Source organism: Leucoraja erinacea, chromosome 18 (genome assembly GCF_028641065.1).
Source record: "Leucoraja erinacea ecotype New England chromosome 18, Leri_hhj_1, whole genome shotgun sequence".
In the NCBI taxonomy this organism is placed as follows: domain Eukaryota; kingdom Metazoa; phylum Chordata; class Chondrichthyes; order Rajiformes; family Rajidae; genus Leucoraja; species Leucoraja erinaceus.
The window spans coordinates 17,399,652-17,416,271 of NC_073394.1; the positions used below are offsets into that span (position 1 = coordinate 17,399,652).

The 16,620-nt window shown below is 39.5% G+C and overlaps 1 protein-coding gene across 10 annotated transcripts in view; it reads right to left on the bottom strand.

Annotated features, from left to right (window-relative positions):
- Positions 1–16,620, bottom strand: part of LOC129705702 (serine/threonine-protein kinase BRSK2) — a 702,405-nt gene that overhangs the window by 101,183 nt on the left and 584,602 nt on the right. For all 10 annotated transcript variants that reach the window (XM_055649416.1, XM_055649414.1, XM_055649422.1 and 7 more), the window contains exon 8: positions 12,596–12,742. In XM_055649416.1, the coding sequence (XP_055505391.1) occupies positions 12,596–12,742 (147 nt within the window). The remainder of the gene's footprint in view (positions 1–12,595; positions 12,743–16,620) is intronic.

Genomic DNA, 16,620 nt, shown 5'->3' on the forward strand with positions numbered 1-16,620 from the left:
AATGACGTCACACGCCCCTGATGATGCAACCTGTCATATCTTGCCGTATCGTGTTGCGGGTGGACGTACATTGATGCCGCTTGATGGCTGTGATGTCACAGGCGCTGTCCTATGCTGACGCATGGTGACACGTGGAAATTGGTGATGCGGAGTGACGTTCTCTTGACGCATCCTGTCGTGCTACTTGACGGTTTTCAGGTGACATCGGGTGTCTGTCACTGACGGCCGTCGTCGCCCGTAAAATCGCAAAGTGGTAGAGGCCCTTAACTTTATTTATTGTGCAGAAAGTTGTGGAAGCTTGAGAGTTCAGGAAGGAGAACAGTGTTATCCTGAAATATATTGATATCACGAGAGGAGCCATTGGTGGTCTTGAAGCACATAAAAGCAGATAAATATCCACAGCATGATCAAGTTTATCCTAGGATGTTGTGGGAAGCAACGGAAGAAATTGCTGCGGTAATGGCAGAGACCTTTGTGTCTTCATTGGCCATGTGCCGGAAGTGACTAACATACACAGAGAAAGGCAGAACTCCAGGGGAGTGTTGCAGAACAGAGAGATTGAGGGATATAAGTACATTGTTTGCTGAAAATAGTGATACAGTTAGACAGGCTGGTGAAAAAGGCAAAACACTCGCTTGGTTAGAGCACAGAGCACAACAAGTGGGACATGATGTTACACCTATACAAGGTATTGGTGGGATGACACTCGCAGTCTTGTGTGCAGTCCTGGTCATGGTGCTAAAGGAAGGATGTAATTAATCTAGAGAGGATACAGAAAAGATTCATGAGGATGTTGCCAGGATTGGAAGCTTGAGATATAAAGAGAAATTAGATAGGCTGGGACTGTTTTCCCTGGAGGAAAGTGACCTTGAAGAGATTTATTAAATCATGAGGGACGCACCTGTATATAGTGGTAGATAATCGTTGGAGGGATTATTCAGGGGTTATAAAATTATGTGGAAGTAGCAGCCATTAATTCAAAACAAAAAAACTCGTCAGAATATCTGTTCTAATGTACTGTGCAAACAGACAATCTGTCCGCTCTTGTACGTATCAGCCACGCATAAGGCAACATCAAATCAGAAATCTTCAGCATCTTCATGCCATTGTGATAGAGATGAAGGAAATGGCCAGACCAGACTAATTTTGTCATTTTGCATATCAAGCATGGTCATAGACATATTTGATTGTCTCTCAGTATTGGTGAATTTGTGTACTCAAGAGAGTCATTCCTCACAACACTAATATAGGGCAGGTTACACAAAAAAGGAGAAACTCAGCGGGTGCAGCAGCATCTATAGAGCGAAGGAAACTCTATAGATGCTGCTGCACCCGCTGAGTTTCTCCAGCTTTTTTGTGTAACCTTCGATTCTCCAGCATCTGCAGTTCCTTCTTAAACACTAATATAGGGCACCTGAGTTCCCTGTCCGCAGAAGCTTTTAGACCATTCATACGAATAGCTTTCAACTAACAAAGGTGTTGGGACATTCAGAGTGTCTTGTCAGCTGCATTGAAAATGTGTAATTCAATTGAACCTTTTTGTCAGACCCAAAATATCAGAGTAAATAATATCATTGTAGCTGTTGACATTATACTAAATTACCTGCTGTTATTTTACGAATATAAAAACTTAATGTACTTTGAGTCGAGAAATTCTACCAAGAGGATCTCCGAGAGACTATCTGTGTCTCTTGATAAATAAAGACGTTTATATCAACCAGGCTCAGCCTTTGTTACTCAGTTCAAAGGTAACAACAGGTGAAATGTTCTCCTAAGGGGGAAATCTAAAACGATGGGCATGGTGTTAAGATGGGGGTAAGATTTACAGGGGAACTGAGGGACAGGTTTTTCATGTAAGGACGGTGGGTGAATGAAATAAACTGTCAGAGGAAGTGGGAGGGGTAGGTGAAATTATAACTTTTAAATAAAGTACTTGGATAGAAAAGGTTTATAGCAATAATGCTGGCAAATGGGATTAACTTGGGTAGGCAGCTTGGCCGGCATGGATGAGTTGGGTCGGTGGGCCTGATTATGTGCTGTACGAATCTCAGACTTTATTTTGTATTGGAAATAGACTTAAATTAATTAAAGGACAATTATAAGATATTGAATGATTAGCATTTTCATGGTTGTCAGCACCACACACTATTAGCTTTCCAGTTCATTTCCAAACTAATGACAAAATATGAAAATATATTGGAGAATAACAGTACTTTTACAATATTCTTAACAACCCCCTCGATACCAATTCTTTCCAAGAAATGTGAGAACTATTAAATTATTATTAATGAACAAGAAAGTTTGCCCTAATTGATGATTAAAGCACACCCATGCAGAAAGTGAAGGCAGTGCCTCAGTGCCCCAAAACAAAACATTTTAACTTCCAATTAATATACACTTTGCCACAACAATACTCCTGTCTAGGCATAAAGTTAATATTGCTGATTAATGAGTGATATGTATTCCATCATACTTTTGTATGATATGGTACTCCATTACTTTAGTAAACAGTTTGTTCCTCCTAATTAGACCTCTCCATATTCCATCTACTGCTTTATGGTTGTTAAGACAGATAACTAGTTACACAGCTACTGTTAATGGAGATACAAGAGACTGCAGATTAGAGAGCCTGGAGCAAAAGAAGCAATCGGATGCGGGGTCTCAAACTGACCCTTTGCCTTCACAGATGCTGCCTGAGCCACTGAGATTTCAAACAATGTTTTAGCTTCTGTTTTTACTGTTTAATGCAACCACAAGGAAGCATACCATACCCAGTTGATTGACTTGCCCTCTGATTCTCTACTTTTCTTTGTAGATGTCTTGAATCTTCTTGATATAATATCACGATATATCAAGTAAAATCAGGTGGATTTTGGATGTAAAACAATGGGATTTTTTGGCACCCTAAAAAAGGATAAAAGGGTGATAAACTGCAGGTTGTTACTTGAAGCGCATGGAAACTGCAAAAGGATAAATAGGATTTGAGAGGTAATCGCAGGGCTCAAAGTTTGGTGTGGGCAGAACAGGAACTGATTCATGGGACAGTGGCACCAGTACTGGAGAAGAAGAGATGGTTTATTGGAACAATCACCGCCTGAACTGTGCTGGACCAGTGTCCTGTCAAATCGCAAAACGATTGTAGAAATAATTAGAGGAATCAATCCCTAATTCTCAAGTAAACCATTCCATAGTGTCTGAAGACAGGTCTCGACCCAAAACGACACCTATTCCTTTACTCCAGAGACGCTGACCCGCTGAGTTACTACAGCTTTTTGTGTCTATCCTTAGTTTTAAAAAGCCTGATCCTCTGAAAAGCATATTTTACAAACTCTATTTTAAAAAAAAACCCAATGTGTTATTTTGTGCAGGGCAAATAAAAATACTCACAATGTTCAGAGCAAATTCTATAATGAGCTCAGTTCAACAAAAACAATGGCTGTGCTCAGGAATGACAAAGTGATGTATTGCAATGCAAACAGCCTTCAACTTCAGCATCAGCAATGATGAGTAAGCAGGTATGTAAACACAGCAGAGCCAAGCCAGGAGAGAAAGTGTTGCCAGTGTAATTGAGGTATTCAATACATCCAACAAGCTAACTGTCTTTTTGAAAAAAATTGATATGTTAAGAGTGCACTGATCATGAACTTGCAGTCATCTAATCAGTTAATGTATGTACAAAACCAGTTGCAGGATATTTCATTCATGTTAGGTGTTAGGTAACTGACAATTATATTCGATGCACATTTAGACTATATCTTACAAATTCTAGGATATCCAATTGTATCAATGCATTAAATGATATTTTGGGCTTAGGTTTAGGTTTATTATTATCACAAGGACCAAGGTACAGTGAAAGGCTTTGTTGTGTATGTTATACTGTCCTGCTGGCTCTGTCCTGGGGGGTGGGGTTGGATTTACTGGAGATGGTCTTGGAGGGGGATGATGCTCCTCAAACTGTGGAGCACCTTGGACAATACAGCTCACCCCTTCCATGACACACTGATCAAACTGAGGAGCACCTTTAGTAAAAGACTGGTTCTACCTGTGGAGCACAAAACTCCACAGGAGATCCTTTTTCCCTGTGACTATCAAACTGTGCAACTTCTCCCCCTTCTGTCGTGGGGTAGGCTGACTCTCCCTCCCCAATCTTTGCACATCCCCAATCCTGGACTTACCACTCGTTACTTTAATTTCATGTATCTTGTTGCGCTTTATGACTGCTGGCAGACCAATTTCCTTCCTGGGATAAATAAAGTTCTATTGTATCGTATCGTACACCAAACAGATCAGATATACTATAAATCGATACAATCAAGCCAAATTCAAGTACAATACACAGAGCAAAGGGGGAGATACAGAGTGCAGAATACCATGAAGCCAGTTTTCTATCCATTCCTTGGATCCTTTCCTTGGATCCGACTCGATCTAACCTTCCAGAGCAGCCTACCATGTCAAATCTTATCAAATGCCTTGTGAAAATCCATATACAGAATATCTACAGCTCTGCCCTCATCAACCTTTTTGGTCACATCTTCAAAAAACTCAATCATATTTGTGAGAATCTTAGACACGTTAGCTACATTCCCAAGACAACGTGAAGTGCATCCATGATGGGAAGTCTGGTCTTTGTGATGGACTGGGCCACATCTACAACTCTACTGTTTCTTGTGGTCTTAGGCAGAGGTGTTCCCAAAATCAGTCTGTGATACAACCTAACAGTATATTTTCCATGGTGTATCTGTAAAAGTTTGTAAGAGCCGTTGGAGACATGTTGAATTTCCTCAATAACAAAAGTAATAGACAAAGTAATGGATTCACAGCAAAAGAACCTCATATGATGTAATGAGAGGACACTTGTAACCAAGTTATGGAGCAGACAGCATGGTGGATTTAGAGAGAGCTGCAAAATTGATTACAGTTATTAAGGGAATTTCTGGATTGACAGAAATGCAACAGGCTGTTATGAATAAATGAAGAAATTCGGAGCATTTATCTTTTTATGCAAAGTTACAAGGAGGCAGAAACTGCAGTCACAGTAGGTGGGCAAAACAGATGGCATTGACAAAATTAATGGGCTTTGATGCATTAAGGACATAAAAGGAAATGAAAAACTACAGGGCAGGGAGAGAAGTAATTAAAATGGATGAGCTTAGTTTTATTTTAATAGAGGCAGGATTTCAAGCAGTTACCATGTAGGTTTTCATTTGGACTAGTCTAGGAATCCTCCCTACTATCATTTCCTTTAATATTTTCCTACATGATGTTTTTAAATGCCAGAATGTGTTAAACTAAAATAGGACAATGTCGTACTTACAACTTTATGGCGCCATGCAACAAGATGCAAATCTGTTTGCAATGATATGCTGTGGAAATGGTATTTTTGTCTAAACATGGTCTCATCAGGTTTTGCATGAATGAATATTCTGGAAAATATTTTTATTTCATCTGCTTCTCTATCCCTTCATTCCATTTTCCTTTTCACCTATCCAGTCTGATCTTTACTGCATCAATTATTATTCATGAATTAAATAAGTTTACGTAATGTGATTTCTATTCAATCCACCAGATAGGGATTAGATTGACTATCATTTATCATTCTGCCTGATTTAACTTTACTCCAATGGGTAGTCACCATGAGGACGGCATGAAATAGGTCGTTGATCCAATCTGAATACTTTCCTGCGAAGCGTTTAGAGGAAAGTTACCCGGTCCATGAAGGGAGGTTTCTCTTATTCTCCTTTTCATATTCCTTGCATTTATTGTCCTCATTCTAAACACCTTGCCTTCGTAAAATAATCTATTCTGCTACAAACATTCGAACAGGAGCAGGGATGGGCTATTTGACTCCTTCATCTTGCCTCACTATTAAATAAAATCACAGCTAATCATTGCTCACAAATTGTAATTCTGTATGCCTGCCTATCCCCTGTAATCTTTCATCCTCTTCATTATTATATAAATGCTGTAAAATAAATACTTAAAATGTAATTTATTTTTCCCTTCATTTGCTAATCCCTATGATCCCTATGTATCTGCATGGGTTTGTGTGGTTCATAGATGCAATACTCCATAGAGAAAATGCTCAAATGTACAAGTGTGTGTTATTATTTCCTTATGCCAGGTGCCTTAGTAATCATTATTTGTGCCCACAGTAAAATCACAAAAGGTTTCCAATATTTTGCAGCCCACTTTCATGGTCAGCAAACTCGCCAACATTTTATTAAAGCTTTACTGACAGTGCCATACTTTATAATACTGGGATACACATTTATTGAATTTTGGTTCTGCTCTATCAATTCTCTTTCCTATTAGCGCCAATCCAGCTGCAGTTATCCTGGTGTAACGCCTGCTCTCAATACGGTTTTCTTTTTTACTCCCAATTTTCACTAGATTAAGGGCTTTCATTCTTCAAATATCTTCCAACTCTGTTAGATTAGGCTGAGATTATCTTCTCTTTTCTCTCCAAAGAAAGATCAAATTAATAAATTCACAAATCTCAACTCATTTTGAACTTCACCAAATACATTCTATTTCTGATACTACCACTTCAATCAGATATTGGCATTAGTGTGGAAAAATATTGCAAAGCAGCTCACAAAATCCCCAAGATCACATAGCTCAACATAAACTTACTCAAAGAGTCAGTTCTGCTTTTCATTTTAATTTCAAGAGGTGTGTTGTCAAATGAAAAAAAAAAAGAAATCTGAGCTTACATATAATTTTCAGCAAATCGATGAATAATAAATAACCAGATTAATAAATTATATTTTTGACAATATTATCATGGGCAGCACAGTAGTGCAGTACTTCAGCCGATGCCTCACAGCACCAGATACCCAGGTTCGATCCTGAACACGGGTAATGTCTCTGTGGTGTTTGTACATTCTCCCTGTAACTGCGTGATCCCAAACATACTGCTAAAGCAACAAAGGAGTTTTTCAAAGCTAAAAAATGTTCAATTCTTGAGTGGCCAAGTCAATCACCCGATCTGAACCCAACTGCTCATGCCTTTTATATGCTGAAGAGTAAACTGAAACAAGCATAAGCTAAAGATGGCTGTAGTACAGGCCTGGCAGAGCATCACCAGAGAAGACACCCAGCAACTGGTGATGTCCGTGAATCGCAGACTTCAAGCAGTCATTGCATGCAAAGGATATGCAACACAATACTAAACATGACTGCTTTCATTTACATGACATTGCTGTGTCCCAAACATTATGGTGTCCTGAAATGGGGGGGGGGGGGGGGGGGGGGGGGGGGGGACTATGTATAAACACTACTGTAAATTCTACATAGTGAAACCAAAATGTATAAAAATCGCCTTTATTAAAATCTGACAATGTGCACTTTAACGACATGTGATTTTTCTATTACAAATCTCAAATTGTATAGAGTATAGAGGCAAATAAATAAATGATGAGTCTTTGTCTCAAACATTATGGAAGACATGCTGATAAGTGTGAGGTGCTACATCTTGGCAGTACAAATCAAAATAGGACGTACAGGGTAAATGGTAGGAAATTGAGGAATGCAGTTGAACAGAGGGATCTAGGAATAACTGTGCATAGTTCCCTGAAGGTGGAATCTCATGTAGATAGGGTGGAAAAGAAAGCTTTTGGTATGCTGGCCTTTATAAATCAGAGCATTGAGTATAGAAGTTGGGATGTACTGTTAAAATTGTACAAGGCATTGGTGAGACCAATTCTGGAATATGGTGTACAATTTTGGTCACCCAATTATAGGAAGGATGTCAACAATATAGAGAGAGTACAGAGGAGATTTACTAGAATGTTGCCTGGGTTTCAACAACTAAGTTACAGAGAAAGGTTGAATAAGTTGGGTCTTTATTCTCTGGAGCGCAGAAGGTTAAGGGGGGATTGATAGAGGTCTTTAAAATGATGAGAGGGATAGACAGAGTTGACGTGGACAAGCTTTTCCCATTGAGAGTAGGGAAGATTCAAACAAGAGGACATGACTTCAGAATTAAGGGACAGAAGTTTAGGGGTAACATGAGGGGGAACTTCTTTACTCTGAGAGTGGTAGCGGTGTGGAATGAGCTTCCAGTGGAAGTGGTGGAGGCAGGTTCGATTTTATCATTTAAAAATAAATTGGATAGTTATATGGATGGGAAAGGAATGGAGGGTTATGGTCTGAGTGCAGGTAGATGGGACTAGGGGAAAATAATTGTTTGGCACGGACTTGTAGGGCCGAGACGGCCTGGTTCCGTGCTGTAATTGTTATATGGTTATATGGACACTTTAAAGTCTTGCTTTGTAAAAAATGGTTTTCTGCACATCACTCCAGAATTTTTTTATGAATCATTCAACAGTGTTTCCCTCCCTCACAAGTGGGCAGAGTATGAAAGAAAATTCTGGTACCAGTTAATTTTGAACGCAAAATATTTCAAAATAACGACAGCACTTCTATTCAATATGCAGTGCAAACCTCTACATAGTATCCTGAATACCCTAAATTAAAAATATCATGTGTAAGAAATAACTGTAGATGCTGGTTTAAACCGAAGAATGACACAAAAAGCAAGAGTAACTCAGCGGGACAGACAGCATCTTTGGAGAGAAGGAACGGGTGGTGTTTCGGGTCGAGACCCTTCTTCAGGGAATATCATGTGCTGCCTATACTGTGCTACTACAGACACATAATACCAACTGGGTCGATTATCCCCTCACCATCAAAGGAGATTTCTACCATTCTTGTTACAGGGTAGTGGTTCGTGATCATTTGAATATTCTACAAATGATCTTTTGATTATCCTGAAGAAAAGTATTCAGTACTGAAGAATACAAAATACCTCTCATGTGACTTCCCAGTAATGGAACTTGGCAACCTTAGACCTTGCTTATTCTAAGTCAAAAGCTTTATTTCACTATTCCCATGGTATCACAAATCTGTATTTTAAACGTTTACCATACCCTGTGGCTGTACCTTGCTTTGAGCTAGATTTTTAAAGTTTTGATTGATTTTATTGATCACATGCCAATTTACATGTACATTTAGAATAATTTCTGCTGCAAATGTGCACAAAGCTACCCAGTGTAGTTCAGGTGCAGGTAGCCTCACAAAACTATTTCAAAAGGCAGAAGTATGTGTATGAATGTATGTGATGAGTCCGAAAGCACCAGTTTTTATATCACTTATGTATCACAAGTTATGAGCTGGAAATTATGAGAACTAAGAAAGTTAACCACGCATTCAAAAGAGCAAATTAAGCTTTTCTTAAAAATATTGAATTTGGAACAAAATCAAAATTATATTTGATCTTCTATTGCTCATGCTGAGAAGGACAAAATATTTGTGCTTTGTTTATTAAATAGCCAAGTAACCATGTCAATGTCATAATTGCACAATTGAAATAACCTGGATCAATTTAACCTGGTTTTACTCGGAATTGGAATAGTTGGGTATAGATATATGTTACCTCCATATATTGATCCAAAAATAACATGCAGTGAATTGTTCAGGTGGGCGGCACGGTGACGCTGCAGTAGAGCTGCTGCCTTACAGCGCCAGAGACCTGGGTTCGATCCTGACAACGAGTGCTGTCTGTACGGAGTTTGTACGATCTCCCCGTGACCTGCATGGGTTTTCTCCGGGATGCCCAGTTTCTCCCCACACTCCAAAGATGTACAGGTTTGTAGGTTAATTGGCTTGGTATAATTGTAAATTGTCCCCAGTGTGTAGGATAGTACAAGCATATGTAGATCGCTGGTCGGCACGTACTCATTGGGCTGAAGGGCCTGTTTCTGCACTGTATCTCTTAACTAAACTAAACTCCACAACAATGGTAAGATAAAGAAGCAGGCAAAGAAAATTAAAGGAAAGTCGAGGAGTGCATCCAGGGAGTTTGGGGAGAGAATCTCAGTAAATAATTAAACAAATGATGAAGTGGTGAACATTTTTTAGTTAAACATGAATGATTTTGTGTCCGATGGAAGAAAGAGCAGAAGAAAGTGATTACAAAAATTGACAGTGAAACCAGAAGTATTTGGGATCAATTTTTACAAAGGAAAGGATAATGGGAAGGAGCAAAACCATAATTGGTTAAAATTGAGGTGGCGAACGTATTACAAATAAGATGAAAGGGTGGAGCAGCACTGCAAAAGTTTAATTTGTTGCATTGATTGTGGGGTCAGTTAGTTCTGCCTGTTGCTGAAATACATTTAACCTGACTTCAGCAACTTTGCAATAAGCAGTCGCTCTTAAATGTGGATACATTAGTAACCATCTCCCTTGTAGTATTGCATAAATGGGAGAAAAAAAATTAAAGTTGTGCAGAATAGGAGATAGTTGGTGGAAGAAGCATGAGGAGTTACAAATGAGTAGGGCATATATACCCAGGATGTTAAGGGAACAATTCTCCTACCCAAAACACTACTGTGCACATACTTTGCACTTCAATCAGAATGCTCTTGCTCAGGGGGGGAACATTGACACACCCATGGTTGCTGCTGGCTCAGTAATCCAGGGATTAAGATTCAATCTTGACCTCAGGTGCTGTCTATGAGATTAGGCATATTCTCACTATAATCGCATGGGATTCAGCATGTGTTCTGGTTTACTCCATGTTTTCGGGTTTCTCCCCACATTCCAAAGGCATGGTGGTAGGTTAATAGCTATTGTAAATTACCCATTGGTGTAGATAAATAGTAAGAGAATCAAAGGGTGATTGGGAAATTGCAAATATAATGGGAAATATAATGAGGTGGAATGGGACTGATAGGGTTGTCCTAAAGGGCCAAATGCTATTCTCTGTTTCATAATAAGTAAGGAAGTAAGACAACTTTGATTGCTATAGTACTAGAACAGTAATTTTGATACTTGGTAAGGATTGCATTGCTGATCAGTAGCATGCAATTAGGGATTTTTTTTAATTGCAGGGTCTCTTTGACACATATAAAGTTATTAAGGGATTGGACACGCTAATTGCAGGAAACATGTTTCCGATGTTGGGGGAGTCCAGAACCAGTGGCTACAGTTTAAGAATAAGGGGTAGGCCATTTAGAACTGAGATGAGGAAAAACTTTTTCACCCAGAAAGTTGTGAATTTGTGGAATTCTCAGCCTCAGAAGGCAATGGAGGCCAAATCACTGGATGCATTCAAAAGAGAGATAGAGCTCTTAGGGCTAGTGGAATCAAGGGATATGGGGAGAAGGCAGGAATGTGGTACTGATTGTGATTGATCAGCCATGATTACATTGAATGTCGGTGCTGGCTCGAACGGCCGAATGGCCTACTCCTGCACCTATTTTCTATGTATCTATGTAATAGAGTTGCTAGCGGGTTCAATCCTGACTGTGGGAACTGCCTGTACGGAGTTTGTACGTTCTCCCCATGACCATGTGAGTTTTCTCCCACATTCCAAAGACATACAGGTTTTTAGGTTAATTGGCTTCAGTAAAAATTGTAAATTGTCCCTAGTCTGTAGGATGGTGTTAAGTAAGTAAGTAGGTAAGTAAGTTTATTGGCCAAGTATTCACATACAAGGAATTTGCCTTGATTACTGGTGTGCGGGGATGACTGGTCGATGTGGGCCCGGTGGCCAAAGGGCCTGTTTCCGTGTTGTATTTATAAAACTCAAAAGACCTGGGATCAACCCTAACTTTGGGGTTATCACAACAGGGTACTTAAAGGAACCTTCTCCTTAATCAGCCACCTCCTTTCTTTTGTAGCCTATGACTCATGCTGCCATATGGCTGCATGAATGCCACTAATCTGAACTATATCACTCAAATGCTATTCTTTTCATGTGCCCGGGCACTGAGAATTGGCAGGTTATCTGCTGTAGAGGGCTCTGCATATGCGCCTGATCTTATTTACACTTAACATACACATCCTGCATGTTTCTAAACATTGACAAAATTAAGAACTTTGGCTACGTTTTCTCATTTCCTCTAGTCATATACATGCTGAAGTTGGGCTGGGTAGAGGGGGGGCGGGTTGTGAGGCTGGTAGAGGGCAAAGCATTTCTGCACCATCTGGCTGAGATCAGCAATCTCATTGTGCAGATCTTGGATTCTTGTTAGACTGTGTGGCTTGGCTGCATACTGGACAATTAAGTTAATCATTAAATCAGCAGGGAAGCGGCTTTATTGTAAAGCAATCATCTTCTCCAATCTACCATAGCCTGTGTTCCCTAACCAAGAAAAGATGCTTTTATGCAACAGTGCCTTTGCCTTGTAACTGATCATACCTCACCTCGTATAGTTAGATATTCCTCTTTACACTTCACTAGAATTTCAATGGATTGTGACAACCAATGCCTCAACTTTAAATCTAAGAGAGATAACTTTAAATGAGAGATTTAGTCAGGCTACATTTGTATTAAAATTTGCAGCAGGCAAGAGTACTGAAAAATTGGAACGTGAATCGCTGACATCTGTGGAATTATGAATGTTGAATTTTATTGAATTGTCATTCTGAAATATATTTGACTCAACTATTGTTATCACCACGTCACCGTTCTCTTCTTTTATTAATGTGTTCAAAAGAAATGACCAAATGTGCTGTGCGTGGTCAAACATGAGATTAACGTACAACCATTTGGAAAGAAGTGGAGAAAATGAAAACCAATACTTACAGTCAAGCGTTTTGAAGCATCCACCTCAATCATTCCCTTTAAGAGGTTTTGGCAGTCCGGTGGTATAAAGTGTGGCATATGAAACACTCCACGTTTTACTTTTTCCAATAACTGTCTCAGATTATCATCGTCAAATGGCAGTGCTCCCTGCAACACCAGGAAATCTCAGAGTTAACATTTTTCTTTAGGAAGCTGACATCGAAAAAAAAAAAACTGATTTTCCTTTTCTGAAAATTCCACATCAAATGTCCATTATCCAGAAAATCTGAACATTTCCGAGGATGAAATGGTGAAATATAAGATAATGATAGCTAAGGGTTAGTTTCAGAAAATTATCTCGATTTTCTCCAGGATCAAATGAGTATTTACATTATTGTGCTCCTCACAAATTCAAGTTAACACCTTTCATGAACCGACTGTGTTCCAAGTTACCAAACAACTAAAAGCAACTTCTGAAATAAATATTACAAGGTAAGAAATAAGTAAATCAATTTATCCACAATGACCTTTCACAGGCACTATTGAGTTGTTGCGGGTTAGATAATCAGATTTTAATGATATTGGTTTGCGGAAAAGCAGAATGCTTCGGAGAGCTCCTCCGTTAATTGGTGAGGTGGGATCTTTTTTAAAAACCAAATAGAGAGGGCAGATGGAATCTTGATTGAACCGCACATGGAAATCCACTATCCACTGCCCTTGAGACTGCAGCACTCCTGATCTGCCAGCCCAGCTGAGATGTTCAAGTATCGGGCGGGGGGGTTAACACCAACAGAAGTAGTATCTGGATTCAGTTCATATCAAATTAATTATATGAGGAATCTGCCAAGAAAGTTTCCATAAAATTTGTATTTTATATTGATCACTAAATTAATACCGATATTTCAATTTTGACATTGTCAATACGGGCAGTGCAGCAGGTTTGGAAGAGGAGGGAAAACATACAAGGTTTCTCTTATATAAATGTTTGCTTCTGGTCTGAGGCCAGCATCAGTAAGGATAGGAGATAAGGGATGTAGGAAAGAACTGCAGATGCTCATTTAAATCGTAGATAACTACAAAATGCTGGAGCAACTCAGCGGGACAGGCAGCATCTCTGGAGAGAAGGAATAGGTGACGTTTCGGGTCGAGACCTTCTCCAGACTGTCTGAAGAAGGGTATCGACCCAAAACGTCACCTATTCCTTCTCTCCAGAGATGCTCCGGCATTTTGTGTCTATCTAGGAAATAAAGGAGCTGGTTGTAGTGCACTACAGGAAATTAGACATTGGCTACCCCTCTGGCAAAATCAACATGATCATGGAAATCTTTGCAATTAAACATTTTGGTGGTGCTTATGGGTTTTAACTCAGATTATTTTACAGGCAACACGAAACAACACAGAAGTTTCACTTGCTGCCAAAAGATGACTGTTTTTTTTGTCACATAAATCATTTTTTGGTTCCGGTTAAAGCAAAAGGTGTAAAGAAAGCAGCAGCGATAATGATAAATGTCCTAATTCATGGAGTGGGTCACCCAGCAACAAATCTTTAGCCCACTTCAGGCACTCACTGAACAAACTATAATAAAATGGTGCTTACCGGGTGAGATAGAATTCTAGTTTCACTATTAAAAAACATTCTAACTCGAGTAAGTCATGAGTCCATTACGATCCTACTACATGGTAATATTAAGACTAAAAGGAACTTGTTGGATCTAATTCTTTCCATATTTAATAACGTGTAGAGTATGTTCTCAATCTACTCCATAGTCACTATTTCAGATGGGGTCACTGAAGTTTAATCTAAGGCCATAATGATATCAGATAGAAAATTAAATTATAAAAAGGCTCATCCTCAAGAAAACTAAGGCAATATATGATTCCCAATGCATTTCAAAGAATGAATGTTCTTTTGTTAATGAAGTTGACTGCATCATCATGGACAATTCACACAAGAAGGGTTCATTATTTGTTTTTTCTTCAATAGTTCATCAGATTAATCATTTTCTTAGTTTTATATAATAAAATAAATCTGACAATATTAATTTCTCCATTTTGATATAATTCTGCTGAAAGCAATAGTTTTGATGTTTTAAGCCATATTGACCATAGCATACATGAGAATGGATGGCAATGCATTCAAAAGGTTTTTGTTTTTCCATCCCAATGTAGTATTTAGTCTAAATACCTTCTCCAATAACAAAAATGGCTTAGTTTTGACATTAACGTAGGTGAGAATTTCCCCAAGTAATTCTTGTCTAAAGACAAGGAACTCCATTTAGAATTTCCTCATTATTTGATAGTCCCTCTGGATCAAAGATGAATTACTTCCATGTCTTTATAACAAGAGGAATCAAATATAGGAGCAAAGATGTCCTTGTACAGAGCCCTAGTGACTCCACACCTGGAGTATTGTGTGCAGTTTTGGTCCCCTAATTTGAGGAAGAACATTCTTGCTATTGAGGGAGTGCAGCGTAGGTTTACAAGGTTAATTCCCGGGATGGCGGGTCTGTCGTATGCTGGGAGAATGGAGCAGCTGGGCTTGTACACTCTGGAGTTTAGAAGGATGAGAGGGAATCTCATTGAAACATATAAGATTGGTAAGGGCTTGGACATGCTAGAGGCAGGAAACATGTTCCTGATGTTGGGGGAGTCTAGAACCAGGGCCATAGTTTAAGAATAAGGAGTAAGCCATTTAGAATGGAGACGAGGAAACACTTTTTCTCACAGAGAATGGTGAGTCTGTGGAATTTTCTGCCTCAGAGGGCAGTGGAGGCAGGTTCTCTGGATGCTTTCAAGAGAGAGCTAGATAGGGCTTTTAAAAATAGCGGAGTCAGGGGATATGGGGAGAAGGTAGGAACGGGGTACTGATTGGGGATGATCAGCCATGATCACATTGAATGGCGGTGCTGGCTCGAAGGGCCGAATGGCCTACTCCTGCACCTATTATCTATTGTCTATTTTCATTTCTGAGAGTTCTGAAGGGGCTGAAAGTGTCAATGTGGGATTTCCAAACTCTTCCACAAATTTGGCAAGAAGTACCTGATGGGGCAAGTTGGTGATATGTTCTTTCCATCATTTATATTTCTGTCAGTTCTTAATGCATTGACTCAAGGCTCTGAAGAACAACCTGAATGGCTCCTCTCCACTTAGGAGAGCAATGAGCCAGAGATTCTTCTGGTTAGAGGAAATTCCCATTTTTCATGGAGGCTCCAAGCATAACCTTGAGCCTATTGCTCTGTCCTTATGTTAATTCTTGCCATGGCAGAACTTGGAATGGAATTTCTATTTCAGAAGTCTCGTGCTGGGCATTCAGAATGGTATGTCCTGCCCAACAAAGACAAATATGTTTAACTTGAGTAAAAACAGGTTTATTGTCATAAGCCCAAGTGGAGTTATGTACAGGTATTGAGAAAATCTTGCTTGCAGCAACATCATAGCACATCGACTAACACAACGCACAGTATATATGTAGAAACCTACACACAATTCTGCACGACAGGGAAAAGAAAAAGACTGGAAAAATACAAGGCATTTGTGCAAAACACAATTAGAAGATATGTCCATGGTAATGAATGTCCATGCAGAGGTAGGATTCGGGTTGTGCAGGTCGGTTCAAGAACCTTATGGTTGTAGCTGCTTCTGAACCTGGTGGTGTGAGACTTCAGATTTCTGTCCTGCCCATCGGTAGCATTGAGAAGTGGGCACGGGCCAGATGCTGGGGATCCTTTAGGAAAGATGCCAACTTCTTGAGGCAGCCCCTCTGTAGATACTTTTATTGGGGGAGGGCTGTGATAGTGATGGACTGGGTCCACCACTCTCCGCAGCCTTTTGCATTTCTATGCTTTGGAATTATGCACCAGGTCATGATGCAATCAGTCAGGATACTTTCAACAGTGAAGAAGCTTGTCATATTATTCAGTGATATGCCAAACCGCTTTAAATTTCTAAGATTGTATCCTCGGTTAGGGAAGTTGAATGGAGGCAGAAACTGACTTTTCTTTTATTTATCCTTCCAGTGAATTTGGAGGACTTTACATAGACATTAT